This window comes from Teleopsis dalmanni, chromosome 1 (genome assembly GCF_002237135.1).
Source record: "Teleopsis dalmanni isolate 2A chromosome 1, ASM223713v2, whole genome shotgun sequence".
Classification (NCBI taxonomy): Eukaryota; Metazoa; Arthropoda; class Insecta; order Diptera; family Diopsidae; genus Teleopsis; species Teleopsis dalmanni.
The window spans coordinates 30,741,221-30,756,672 of record NC_051846.1 but is presented as its reverse complement, the minus strand read 5'-3'; the positions used below and the strand labels follow the sequence as shown (position 1 = coordinate 30,756,672).

Sequence of the window (15,452 nt, the reverse complement as noted above, 5' to 3'; positions counted from 1 at the left end):
ACAAATTTTCTGCTCATTGAGCTGAATAATATTTAACAAATATTTCATACACTTAGTACGATTCATATATGAAGATGAAATATATGTATATAATATATTTATTACGTATTTGCAGATTTATAACCTACACAACAGGCCACATTTGTACGCTTCTCTGATAATGGCCTCATGGTATGCACGATCACACATTTTCTCACATATTTGAGATCTACGATAAATAGATTTTTCTGTATTTTTCTAAACAGACTTGGCTAGAAAGAACTTGGCACAATTTCACAATTTACACACATTTTAACAAAATTTTTATAAACAAACAAAGCAATTTTGCACGCATTATATGTAAAATAAAATTAAATATTTTGAAATATATTTATTTAATACATCTTTTAAATTTTGCTCATTTTTTCAATATTAATTTAAATAAGTTTTTATGGAAACTTTGAAAAAATAATTTATACAATATTTTCGAGAAAAAAAAATAATGAAAAAAGGAAAAAAAATGGAAAAAATGCCTGTGGTTGCCAAAAAAAAATTGAATTCTTCGCGTGTTTTTTTAAATGGCTTATTTTTTATAATAATTTTTTATTTTTTCAACTTGTCTGAAGTGAAGACACATAAATCTTAATCAAAACTACTTAACTTTGACTTCCAAATACCGAGTTTAAAGCATATTTTGTACTTTTTCTTACGCGTTTAAATAATATAAATTTATAAAAAAAAATAATACTCACTTTTTTGCCTGTTTATTGCTCGTTGACCCAGTGTCGAACATTGTTCACAGAATTCGTGGACGTAAAACAATTTTTCATAGATTGTTTTTTTTTTATTTGTACATATTTTTACGCCATAAAATGCATTGTAGTTTTACGAGTACATTTCTCTAAGACTAAATAAATTCCTTGCCCCTGAACTTCTTCCACAGTCACACGGTTAGCGCGATCGTGAAATTCGTTCATTTTTAAAATGAATTTTTCATTTCATTAAAATAATTTTCGCCTTCAATTTTTATTCATGGACAATATTGTACGAGTTCAAGATCTGCCAAAAATACACAAAACATAATAATAAAAACTTTACATATTTTATTTTAAATAAGTTAAATATTTTAAAAGATAAAACAAATGCATATATAATATTTAATAAATAATTTTCTATTAAATTATGTTAGTAGTCAAAGTAAATTTTTTTAAAATTAATATTTATTAGAGAAAACAAATGCTACAAATTAACTAAATAATAAAATTATTGTAGATATAATTAAAAATATTATTTAATAAATTTATTTTAATAATGGATAATCATATAAGCAAAAACTATTACTAAGCAGTTGATATTTTATTTTAATCCAAGCTGCGCTACTGAAATTGTCACTCATACGCAATGTATACCCAATTATTTTAACTTATTTTGACATAAGTTTGAATATATTGTCGAACAACGTTTCCCAATGTTAGATGTAAAAACATGTCCCAATGTTAGTAAGATGTGAAAAAACTTAAAAATTTGAAAGAAAAGCGATCACAATGTTTCACCAAAATAACATTTGAAAGGAAGGTAAAGGATACAGTTGTAGTTGGGAATGTCATATTAAATTTTAGTATTTTTTTATTTTACAAATTCACTTATTTGTAAAAAAAATAAGTCGTAAAATAAATATTGTCTAATAACAGAAGCTGCTATAAACTGTTTTGGAAAAAACTAAACACTAGTCTAATAACCATTTTCGAATGTACTTTATATATGTTAAATATAAGTTGGTCATATTAATTTCATTTGCATATCACCACAACATTTTTTTAAAAACTACAATATATAGTATGTCCAGAAAAGAATTCTATGGAAATCCAAAGATACTGTTGGTATTCTAATTTGCAAAATATGAGTGATGAGATCTGTATATCTAAAACTGTAGGGAATACATGTAAAGTACATGTTGCGTCAGCTATATTCTCTCTACTATGTAAAATACTATAACTACTTTCTTATAATGAACACAACTTTATAATAAAATTAAAAAAATAATAAAATTTAATATATATAATATAATTTTTTTTTACTAATAACTACTTTATTTCTAATAACGTAATATTATAACGAAATTAAAAAAGGGAAATTTTAAACAAAGATTTAAAACAAAATAATAAAAGAAATAAAATTATATAAAATATTTTAAAAATCATTACAATTTAAGAAGAAAAAAAATTATATAAATATAAAAAATCTCGTGTATAACAACCCCACGACCTCTCTTTGCTACATTTAAGCACTAGGCTCCACTAATTCCAGATTTTTATCAAAATTAAAATATACTACCACTTAAACTATCCTTTCAGTTCGTTTATCTTCATAGAGTTTCATAGAGGTGGAGTTTTATATATGTTATTTATTGCAATAAATTTATTCGATCTTACACTATGTATATCGCATTGTCTCCTAAAAGATCAAAAAATTGACGTTTTTTACGTCCCCTTCCTTTACTGTTTGCCGCAAAGAAATATAAGAAAACTGTAAAAAATATAGTCAAATTTCCATAGCATATATCATACTATTCGATTTATTAGAACCTGAAAATTTATTTTGTAAGACAAAAACTTCAAAAATACAGCAAGAGAAATATAGAAAGGTTAAGCTACTATCTCAATGACCTTGCTGTGAATCTTCGGAATAACAGCCAGGTTGTCAAAAGTTAAGATAGATTTCAGGGTTAAAATCTACCACACAGAGTTTAGTGATAGTTTTTTATGTTAATTGTGATAGTTAATTTATGTTAATACTGATTTCCATGTCAGGTATTATTTTTGAATAGCCGGGTTTATATAGTTTCTTTTGAGTCGGTGGGTTTGGGTAAGATTGCTTGCAAGTCGGTTTTGGTGGCTCCTGAGTTTGCTTTTGGACTTTTCTGTGTTACTGACAATTACATCTATGACTGTGTTAATTCGAATATTTCTATAAATGTTAGCGTTTTTTATATATCAGGGGACACCGACTATTTGCCGGGGGATTTTTGATTGAGCTCTTTGGAGTTCTTTGGAGTCCTTCAATGGAGAAGGAAAGCTCCAGAGTTAAATTCAGTAAAATTGCGTGAGATTAAGTTTAGAATTTTTGTTTATCAGTTTAGTTCTTGCGGCTTGAGTTTTAATTGGGTTTCTTAGGTTTCTATATGCTTTTTCCAGGTAAGACTTCGGTCAACGTGCATTCCTAAGTATTTTGTGTCATTGCATTGGGGTATTACTTTCCCATTAATACGAGAGGCAAGGCAGGTATATCGTCGTAGAGTGAAGGTTATGTGTGCACTTTTTGATTCGTTAACTTTTATTCTTTAGAGATCGAGCTACTTTTGCAGTTTGTTGAGGTGCTTGTCGTTTCTGCTGTATAAGGGTTGCAATTCCGTTTGATATGTGATAGTTTATAGTTTTATGGGGTATTGGGACTGAGGTTGATATTCGAGCGGCTTGCTGTAGTATAGCTGTGAAGTCCTGGACGACCTTGTCAATTTCATTGTTTGAATTTAGGAAAGTGTCGGTGTCACTATGTAAGCTAATATATTTCTTAAATTTTATCCAATTTGTGTGCTGGTTTGTGAGTTTTTCTTCGAATTATGGGTTGACTATTGGTGTATTTTTAATCAGAATAAAAATCGGCGTGTGATCAGAGGAGAGTTCTAAGCATACCTCGATATTAATTTGATCTGTTTTCAAATTCTTTGAAACCGCAAAATCAATGACTTCTGCAGTTTTTTTCCGATCTGAGGGCCAGTGGGTGGGCATGGTAGTGGAGGTTATGTTAAGACCGAGTTCTCCGACCACTTTCACCAGGGATCTTCCTCTTGGTGATATAATTTTTGAGCCCCAGAATCAATGTGTGGCATTGAATTCACCGGCCACTATGAATTTGGGACCTAGTAGAATATTTTAGAATATTTTAATTTTGAATTATGCATAAGGGATGCACGTTTTTAATTAAAAATCTTTAAAGCTCTATTTTAAATTGCACGAAAAATGTTTCGCATATACCCATATATTAATAATATTAATTTCAAAAATATAATATAAATATATAAGTTATAATTGAAATTATAACTTTATAAAGTTATAATTTAAAAATTTAAATTAAAATTATAAATTATTTTAAATTTATAATTAAAAATGTAATTATTAGATTGTAGATTAACACGGAAATATTATATTAGGTCTTAAAATTATTAATTTCAAATTAATATTAAAATTATATTGGTTTTTTTATTCAATATCACGGTATTTAATTTTGAAGAGTGGTTGTCTACTTTGATATTGAAATGGTATAGCATTATTAATCTATTACTTTCAGACTATTTATTAATGCATCAAAGCGTATATATAATACTGAAAATATGTACAAATATTTTAGTGAAACCTACCTTAAATTAGATGTATGTAAAATTAGAGAAAGATGTCTTTACCGACTTAGTGATCACGTAAATCTTCAAGTAATTTTATTTTTTAGATAATAGGTAAATTAATTTTTAGATAATAGTATGAAGATATCTTCTGAAACAGTACTAAACTAGCACTTTTAACCATCTAACATTATACATAGTATTTTATTATAACATATATAATATATATACACATTTCAAATATCAATTTTTTTTAGCGTAGAAAGCAATAAAAAAATTTATTTTTAGCTTGTCAGGAATTTAGCTCACGATTGGTTTATATGGGCGCCAAAATAAAATTTTATAGCAAAACCACTAAATTTAAATGGTAAAATCAAATGTCCCATTTACGTTTCGTATAACATAAATTGATAAAAATATCAACTGCATATATATATAAATATATTTAATTAAATGTATATACATATATTGTATAAATGTTTTCTTTATACAAATTTTTTTCTAATATTTTACATCAAATATATGAACAAAATTTATTCATTCATTAAAAGCTTATATGTATGTATTCGCAATGTATTTTAAAATAAATTTATGACTATTGATGTATGTACACAATATACAGATATATACTATATACAATGTTACACATATGTATTTTCTTTTCTTTTATATTTTTTTAAGAGTAATTGTATTTGAAAATATAAAATTTTCATGCAGTCAACACCTAAAATTTTTCAATGACTGAAAATTAGTGGAAAAATTTTTTTTAAAAATAATTTCATTGAAAAATTGTAAAAGAACCTCTTCAGCATTTTATGATTTAAATCAAAATTATGTTCATATATATATATATTTTTTTTTTGTTAAATGGAAAACAAATATTTTTGTTTACTTTAATAAAATCATTTATTTACAATCAATTCAAATCTATTTTTATATTTACAATGACAACTTATTTTATAGAGTAGTGTTTAAAATAGAAATTATTACAATTTGAATTTCTTTTCTAGTGTATTTTTAAAATTTTATATAAATATTATATAAATATATTTTTGCAAAATGACTAACAACTATATAATAAATTTTCGTAAACATAATAATTAACAAAATTTACAAAATTTCAATTAAAACACTTCATTTATTTACAATGTAAAATAATGTAAAATAATAAATAAATATGAATGTCTTGTGCTTGCTTCTTGCTCACTTTCTAAAAATTCAATTAAACTTAAGCAAAAGAAAAATAAAAATTTTATATACAAAAGATTAGAATATAGAATATAATTTTTTTTTCTATTAATAGTAATGTTTATATTTTCAATTTATGCATTATTAACTCAAAAATGTTTATAATTTGGCATTTAGTTAGTGTTTATATGCAAGTACATTTAATATTTATTATAGCATTTTGTTTTGTTTTAGAATTTTGTATTCATAATTTTGTTACTCGTATAAGACTAAATTTAATTAATAAATTTGTAGTTTTTAAGAAAATATAGATATTATTATGGTTTTTATATATTTTTTAATTTGGCTATAGGTCCTTTTTTTGTTAAATAATTCAATGTTTAATATTTTTTATTATACTCTCCTCTCCTCGAATTAAAAAATACATAAAAAACATTATAAAAAAACAGGTCGATAAACAAATTCAAAAATTTTATAGATATTATTGTTATAAAAATACTCGATTTATAAACTAAATAAGTTCTTCTGGTATTAAAATTTTTAATTAATTAATTAATTTTAATGGTATTAATTAATAAACAACCATTGGCTTCAAGTATAGTAATTTTACTTTAATTGAATTTATATTATTTGTATTATTAAATTAAAGTTTTTAATATTCTATTATATTATTACTAAATTTACTTTTCTTTGATTTTTATATTATTGAATATTACGAAGCAGAAATAATAAACTTTGAGAGCTATAAAAACCTCTTAAAAAATTTGGCATAATTTTTTTTTTAAATGATACTTAAAAATTATTAATATTATATTATATATACTTTTAAATAAAGAATTTTATAATCAAAAATTCAAATTAATTATTAGTTCAAAAATAAGATTAAGTCCATGTCTGTAAACAGTATCTCTAAAAAGTGCTTGTGCAATGCACTTAATTTTAGCATTAAAATAAAGAAAAAATCACTTTCTAATATATTAACTTATATATTGTAGCAAATAATTTTATACTTTTTTCATATCTGTATTTTATAAAATATTATATAAAAATTTTTTAACGAGCTAATTGGTCATTTAAATAGAAATAAAAAAAAAATATAATTTATTATTTATATTTAAAAACAAATTATATTTTATTAAAACATTTTTCCGATATTTCGACTATCGAAATATAATTTCTTTTTAAATGTAAATAATAAATTATAGTTTTTTTATTTCTATTTAAATGACCAATTAGTTCGATAATAAATTATTATATAAAATTTTTGATCACAAATAAAAGATTAAAATATTTTTAAAATATTATACAATTAAAATATTTAAAAAATAAATTTACATGAATTTAGCTATTGCTTGAATATTTATTTTCATTATTTGAGATTATATGCATATAAAAAAGGAGCTCTGATCTGTAACGAAAATAAAATTCCTAACTGAAATAATTAAAATAATAAATTATTTTTTTAGATGTTAAAGGAAATATTTTTATTTATGATAAAAAAAATTTTAGTTTAAAAATTGCATATTATACGTATTATTATTTTATTTTATTTATAATTTAATATTTTATTTAATTATAAATATTTTTTAATATTTATAATATTTTTATTAATTAAAATTATAATTATTAAATCAAATTATAATTATAATTATTATAATTATAAAATATTTATTAATTTATTTCATAAAATTGGTAACTGTGTGTGTGATAATAAAATATTACTTTTTTAGTTTTATTTCTTATGCATAAAGTGCATATTATTAAATACTTTTTTATATTGCTTTTAAAACTGATAATATTATTTTTATGATAATATATTACTTTTAAAATATATAGGTTTATTTTATGTGTTTTATATGTATTATATTTTTCAAATATTTTTCTACATTATTTCTTTTTTGACACAATATAATAATTATCAATTATTTTTAAGTTGATCACAATTACTAAATGCCAAATTTTATCATTTTCTTAAAAATTTATATATGATATATGTGATAGATGATATATAGAAATATTTACAAAAACTGCTTAATACTACACAAAACTAAATTTTAAAAATATATGCATTTTTCAAAAAGTATAAAATTCAATTTAATTACAAAAAAATGTACATTTGAAAAGTAACAATTAGTATTTACATTTACAAATCTAAATTAAAAAAATTTTATAATAAAGACAAATGAGATCATTAAAAAATTATAATAAATTTTTTAATTAACTCAAAAAAAAAAAATAACTTAAAATATTTTTAAATATAACAATTACAAATATTATGGAAAATTGTTTTTATGATATATAACAAAATCTACACACTAAATTTTTTTAGTGTTGTGATCAAGTGGAAATATTTAAATCTTAAATACTTAAAATACTTTATTTTTATCTTTCATTTTTTATATATCTTTTATCTTTCATCGGTTTAATTTATTTATTTTCCAAAAAAATAAAAAAAAAAGTAGTCGATTTTCATTTTAAAAATTTTATAAAAAATGTAATTCTTTATTAATTACATAAATTACATATAAATAAAAAAATTCTTCCGGCATTTTATTTTTTATTTATTTTGAATTTTTAATTCTGTTTTTAGAAATTACCATAGTTTTTATTGAGATTAAATATAAAATAATATAAAAATATACATATTTTTTTGAGGTATTAGTATATAACTAATATCATAATGAATTTTTCATTCAAAATAAAAAATTCACAATAAATAAAAAATAAAATTGCCGGAAGAGTTTTATATATGTATGCATGTATATGAAAGTAATTTGAAAAATTTAATGCCTTACATATACATATTCAAAATTTATTTTTTTATTTGTTTTTTTTTTTATATTACACATATATGTAATATAAGTAAAAATATATAATTAATAAATTTAATATTATTACATTATTATTATATATAATGATATATATAAAATAATTATATATTAATTTAAATAAATTTTTGATATTAGTATATACCAACTTTTAAGTTAAATTTTATATTTTTTTTAAAAACCAATTGTAGTAAATTATATATTACAGTATATATAATTATATACATAATATATAAAGTATATAATATAGTATATTGAATATTTTATAGACAATTTCAATTTCAATATTAATTATTATTATATTATTCACATTAATTATTATCACTAAATAAATGTTTGTAGGCTTCAGACTAAGTTGTTAATTAAGAACTTAATTTTAATGATCATTGTTTTTAATAACAACTTTTTTGTTAAAAAAAGTAAAGTGTTAAAAAGTGAAGTATTTAATGATAAGAAGTTTATAACAAATTAAAAAAAATTACATCTATTTCCATTTCATCACAACACTATAACTTTATATGAAATAAAATTTAAAAAAATATTTTTTTAACTTTAATTCAAAGTATCATTACTCATACCATATTCCATATGCTGTAGGTGCGCGCAAGTCTCTCCTCCTCTTCAATCTGTTCATAGTCAATTTCTAAATATTCTTTGCCCCCAAAATTAACTTTACGTTCTGTAAACTTCTTGAGATAATTCACATGTGAAGGCACTTCTTTACCATCAATATCCAGCATATATGATATACTTGTTATGCGTTCAATCACACGTCCTTTCTTCCATCTGATTTGTGTCTTCTTAAATCGTTCAGCGTATAGAACTATATCACCGATTTGATACTCACGCGATTTCATGCAACTTTTCAGCGGTTGAACAGGTTCATCATTTTTCTCTTTCATACTATCATCATCTTCATCATCTGTCACATATGCTATAGGCTTTTCAAGTGTTTCTATTTCGGATACAACAGGTTCCTCTTCTGGACCTCTAAAGAATGTATCACCTATGGAAAGTTTACGTTGTTGACGCTTAATAATAACTTTCTTTTTAACACGTCGCGGTTTTTTTGGTGGTGCAACCGGTATTTCAATTTCACTTGTGGAAACCTCCACATCTGTTTCAATTGTTGTTATTTCAATTGCATTTTCCAGTTCTTCCGGAGGAATAACGTTAATATCATTGTTTTCTATGTTTGCCTCGCCAATTAAGCTAGTATTTTCATTAGCCTTAGGCGGTGCTGTTATTGTCTTATCTTTCGAGCATTGTCTTATAAGTTTTTTTATAATAACTTTCTTTTTACCACTGTGATGTTCCTTATGACCTACTTGTGGTGCTGTAACCACAGGTGCTGGTAAGACTTGTAATTCGGGCATGGTTTCTTCTGTTGCTGTTGTTGTTTCCTCACTTGTGTCGGTTGCGTTACATTCGACGATTACTTGAACACTGTTCGGGGCAGTATCGATGCTTTCAGTTTTTGTAGTTGCATCTACATTAGTTGCAATTGAAATTATTTTCGGTGTTGCGTCCTTAAAGCGTTCGTTAACCGCGTCCGCACTCGTTGAGTTTTCACTTTGCAATATCGCAGCGTTGGTGTTGGCAATGGCAGCTATGGACACCTGTTGACTTTCGCTTGATTGAGCTTGTTTATCGTGCGTTTCGCTTGGAATTATTTCTTGATTAATGGGTTTTTTGATATCCAACAACTCTTGACTGTGTATTAATGTTGTTGTTTTATTTTGTATTTTTTCTGCATCAATATATTTGTTCTCTTCCGTACTTGTTATTAATTTTTCAGGAGGAGTTAATTTTTCATCTTGTTCACTTTTTGATTTAATTATGTTCTTCACTAGCTTTTCCGAGTTATTTGGTTCAGTGCGAGTTTCGCAGACAACTTTTAATTCTGCCGATTCACTATTACTTCGTACTGTACCGTCTTGCAATGGAACTTGTAATGTTGGCGATATTTCTAGATTTTGCGGTACAGAATTTTGATTTTGCGATTTTATAACTTCTGTGGCGTCGTTAGTAGTCGTTGTTGGCATTATTGGCATCATTGGCATCATTGGCACTTCGGCTATTGTTAATGATGCATCATTGGGCATTGATTTCGTTTGATTATTTATTATTGGTTTTTCTGTGGGTGTTTGTGTAGCTGTTCTAGTAATTGGCAACATTTTATTATTGCATAAACTATTTTCATTGATAAGTTCGCCATTATCGACAACAATTGATGTCGCACTTGTCTTGGCCTCTTTGGCTTCAGTTGTAATTTGATTTGTTGTTAGTATTGTGTTTTGTTGGTGTGCTGTAGTTGCAACAGCAGCTATAACGTCAGCATCTGTTGCATTCTTTTTCACTGAAGAACGTTTAACTTTAGTGACCTTTTTAACCTTTGTCGCTAAATCGTTTTCCATGACGGATGCAAATTTAGTGCTTGTGCCCTGCACTTTTTTCTTGACGACTGCTGTGGAGTCTGAGGGACGTCTTTCTAATTTAATTTCTACGGATGTTTCTTCATCAAAGGATGGTATTATTTTAGATATTTCGACAGCTGCAATAGAGGCACGTCTTATTTCACTATCATTTCTCTTTAATGATAATCGTTTTTTTTCTGGCTCATTTGAGTTTTTATTTTGTGACCTTAGTTTTGTGACTTTATTTTCTGATATTATATTATCTGCACTGTTTTGCTGCAATGAGGGGGTGGCAAGATTTTCTACATTTGATATAGTCTCTATTAATTCTTTTTCAGACTTCTCAACCACAGTAATCTGTAGCGTTTTTTCATCATTTTGTTGACCTTGCTCCAATTTGATTGTGGGAATTTTTTCAGTCATGGCAACTGCTTCGTTTTCTAATTTTTTTGATTTTGTTAGTTTATTATTGTTAATTATAGACGTCTTTGTAGTTTCATTTTTTATTGAACTTAAATTATTTAAATTAACAGTTGTATTAAGTGAATTATTTTCTAAGTTAGAAGTTTCTGATTTATTTTTTATTGAAGATAATTGCTTAAGTTCTGCTTCATTTTTAGCAACAGTTGTTCTAATTTGAGATTTTTCGTTATCATTTAGAACTAATTTTTTATGAGAATTGTTATTAGGCGAGCTGTCGGCAACGGTTGTGCTAATTTGAGAATTTTCATTTTTATTTGGAACTAATTTTTTATGAGAATTGTTATTAAGCGAGCTGTCGGCAGTGCTTTCAGACTTTAAAGATTCTACATTTAATTTTTTATTTTCATGCATTGGTGAAGTGTCTTTTTTAATATGAATCGAGGGTTTAGTATTTTCTTCCACTTTAAGAGGAATTTTTTTATTAGTTTCCTGTTTGTTTAACTTTGGTGATAACTTTCTTTTTGATTCAATATTTTGCACTTCTGAATTTAAATTTAAGTTTTTATTTTTATTTTTATTAACCGAGTTAATACTTTCTGAATTTGGCAATAGCTTTTCAGAAGCACTTTTTTTATTATTAGTATCTTTATTTTTTAACTTTGGTGATAAACGTCGTGTATGTTCCACTACTTGTAATTGGGCATTCATTACATTTAAGTCATTTTTGGCACTACCCGAGACTGCTTTGTCAACTTCATCTATGGTTGAAGTTAAATTTTGTTCAGAAATTTGATTTTCATTAGAAACTGCTTGTAATTGTACAGCACTTGTAATGTAATTATTATTTATTTTATTACAGCTTTCATCACTTTTATTCTCTAATTTTTCATTTTCACTTACAGTTTTAGCTTCATTATTATTCTCATCATTTTGTTTTAACAAATTATCTTTTATATTTTTATTTATTAAATCTAATGATTCTTCATTAGCAGCAACAGTTTTTAAGTCTAGCAATTTACCACTTTCCGAATCTTGACTGTCTTCATTAATATTGATTGGTTTGATTTCTTCAGCACTTTTATTTGAAACAATTTCACTATTCATCGCTTCAGTTTTTGTTTCAGTTGCATTATTTTCTGCCACAGTTTTTACTGCATCTTCATCTGCTTCATTGAAAAAACTCCTTCTACGCACCTTCTTCACAAATCGAAATTGTACTGGTCCATCATCAACTTTTTTTGACTCCAGTATGTTTTTATTATCCAACGTATTATCAGATTCAGCTTCCGTTTCAGTGCTATATTGTTTAAGTACTCCTTTTACTTCACTTAATGCACCCGATATACGCGCACGTAAACGATTCAGTTTTTCAAGTGCACTTTCGGAATCGTCGGCGGAGTCCTGTGAATACATACGTCGTTGGCGCCTCAAACGCGTACTCGTTGGTAGCGACGACGGCATAGCATCAACCGAATAGGAATGTTTTATTTCACTTTCCTTCCGTGGAGTTTTTACTGTACCAAAATCAGATAAATCCTTAGTATAATCAATACCAGTACTATATCTCTTATTAGCAGCATCACGTAAACCAAATTCAGTTAAATCCTTAGTATAATCAATGCCTGTACTATGTCTTTTGTTACAAGCTTCACGTACGCCAAGTTCAGTCAAGTCCTTAGTATAATCCATACCTGTACTATGCCTTTTGTTAGCAGTTTCTCGTATAACACGTTCAGATAAGTCTTTAGTATAGTCCATTCCTGAACTATGCCGCTTATTAGTAGTATCACGTAAGCCTAGTTCAGTATAATCTATAACTCCACGCTTTGTGGGTGCAGCACTAGCACTGCTTCGACGTGGAACACTTGATTGAATTACATCATTTTTGCTATTGTATGGAGTAATTGGTGGATTACGAGTGGAACTCAAAATATTAGAATTATGTTTGTTATAAGTATTAGTGGTACCAGTAGTTACATTATGTGTAATAGGCTCACTTTTCACACCGGCATTACTACTGTAACCGACATTAGTACCTGTACGCACGGATTCCGGGTTTTTTGGATCAATTTTAACGCGATTGCTGTTAAAACCTATAGAAGTATTCAGACGCGTTTGTGTTGGTGTTACAATTTCATTTTTTAATCGAGAACTACTGTAATCGTTTTTTATGTTCTTTGTATCGCTTAAACCACTATTCGGTGTTTTACTACGTACAGTTACAGATGATGGAACATCACTTTTATAGCTCGAACGACCTTGAGTCGTAGCACTTTCAGCACTTTTCATTTCGTACTTCATTTCATTAACTTCGACTTCAGTAAGTTCTTCCGCACCAATACCGGAACTCGTTAATGATTCAGTTATGTATTCTTCCTCACTTTCTACGCTAATTGATTTCGTAATGGTCATGTCAGTTTTTTCACTTTTCACGCACTTTTCATTAATCACTTCCGTTTGTCGTGATTCATCTATATTTTTTCCAAGACCTTGAATTTCTTTAGTCAATTTTTCAGGTGTAGCACAATCTGAAACATTCTTGGTCACTTCTGCCGCTGATGATTCTGTTTTTTCTAAAATCGATGCTTTGTGTAATGAGTTCTCATGCGATATGGCCTGCGCTAGTACTAAACGTATTGATGGATATGTTTCCGACGCAGTACCTACAGCAACTGGTACCTCTACTAGCAAAGACGTATCGCGCACATCTGAGCATATTTGCTGGTGGTCGATCAATACGTCTAAGGTGGCTATAGCATTGAGCGTATCATTCGAAGAGTTAGCTATTTGATGGCTCATATTTTTATAAATTATATCTAAATGTGCTAGATTTTTACTCATTGCGGGTGTTTTAGTTTTAGTTTTAGTCTTAGTTGTTGTTTTTGCAAACGTTTCATCTTCATCATTAATAACTTGTTGAAAGAGCAAATCACTGCTCTCACTCTGGGCCAGTTGTTGCTCATCGCTACATCTTTTCATATTTTTAGTAATATTTATTAAATTTGTTGCTAACAATTTGACGTCATCATTGGTCTTTTCATATTGTTGTTGTTGCTCTTGTTCTTCTCGAACGCAGCTATTATTACTTTTTTGCTCAGCTCGTGTGCTCAAATTTAAAAAATTTTCTTCTTGAACTTGCTCATTCTGTTGAACTTGAATTTTCCCTAGATGAATATTTCTTCTATAGAAATTTTCCGACTGCGTCATTGTTGGTGATATTGTTTTCATAGTTTGCTGTTTGTCAGTGGAAATTTTTTTATTTTCATTTGGCAAAGCAAACACATCACCACAAATAACATCATATTTATGATTAAAGTCTATCTGGGTATTTATAAAACGTGCATTTGAATATTTATTTATATGACCCGGAAAGGAAGTGGGCTTCAGTAAGTGTAGGTGTTGTTGTAGTCGTAGCGGAAATTGTTTATATTTTACGTTGTTATTATTTTGATTGTTTACAATATTTTTATTATTTATATAAAAATCCGTTAAAGATGAAGACAAATTGGGTTTTGAGTATTGTGGTATTTTTAAAGTAAACATACGAGTCGATATTTGAGAGGATTGCGGAAATATCGGCATATCCATTGACATCACGCACGTAACCGGAAAATTACTTTGAACTGCAGTGACAGATTCTTTCCAGATATTTTTTTCTAGTATGCCAGCTGTTGAATGCTGTGATATAGCTTGTTGCTCTGCACGTAGTGAAATAAGATTTTGTTGAATAAATGGGAATTGACTATTATTTTCATCTGCTGGGAACCTTAATGGAAACACATTGACCATTAGTTTATTTCTATTGCATTTTTTCTTAGCCAGAACTATTGAAGTTTCGAAATGGCATGAAGGAAATTGCTTCAAAAATAAAATATTATCTTCTTCCGTTTTAACACCCATTCTTTTAGATAATAGGAGCTTCCATTGTTCTGCATTGCAATTAATAGAACAATAACTATGAATTCTGTCAGGTTCCCATTGTTCTAAATTGCAATTTACAGAAAAATAATTAGTTTCCAAAGTGGCAATTGGAAACTTTGTTAAAGATTTTATTATTATATTTGCCAATGGAAACTTGACTTTCATATTTTTTCTATACTCCAATAATTCTGTTACAAAACCATTCTCCAGCATAGGAAAATTTAAAGAATTCTTTTTAATAAAAGTCCCTACTGGAAATCTTGATAGGCTTAATAAATTCTGGTTCTTTTCTCCACTTGA

The 15,452-nt window shown here is 26.6% G+C and overlaps 1 protein-coding gene across 1 annotated transcript; it reads right to left on the bottom strand.

The window, feature by feature from the left end:
* Positions 1 to 8,884: 8,884 nt before the first annotated feature.
* On the bottom strand, positions 8,885 to 14,343 carry LOC119678977. The gene is made up of 3 exons (XM_038091114.1): positions 12,198 to 14,343; positions 11,407 to 12,152; positions 8,885 to 11,319 (listed from the first exon to the last, which is right to left on the bottom strand). Exons 1-3 carry the CDS (start codon positions 14,208 to 14,210, stop codon positions 8,964 to 8,966), a joined length of 5,115 nt encoding a protein of 1,704 aa, XP_037947042.1. The 5' UTR covers positions 14,211 to 14,343; the 3' UTR covers positions 8,885 to 8,963.
* Between the last annotated feature and the right edge of the window lie 1,109 nt (positions 14,344 to 15,452).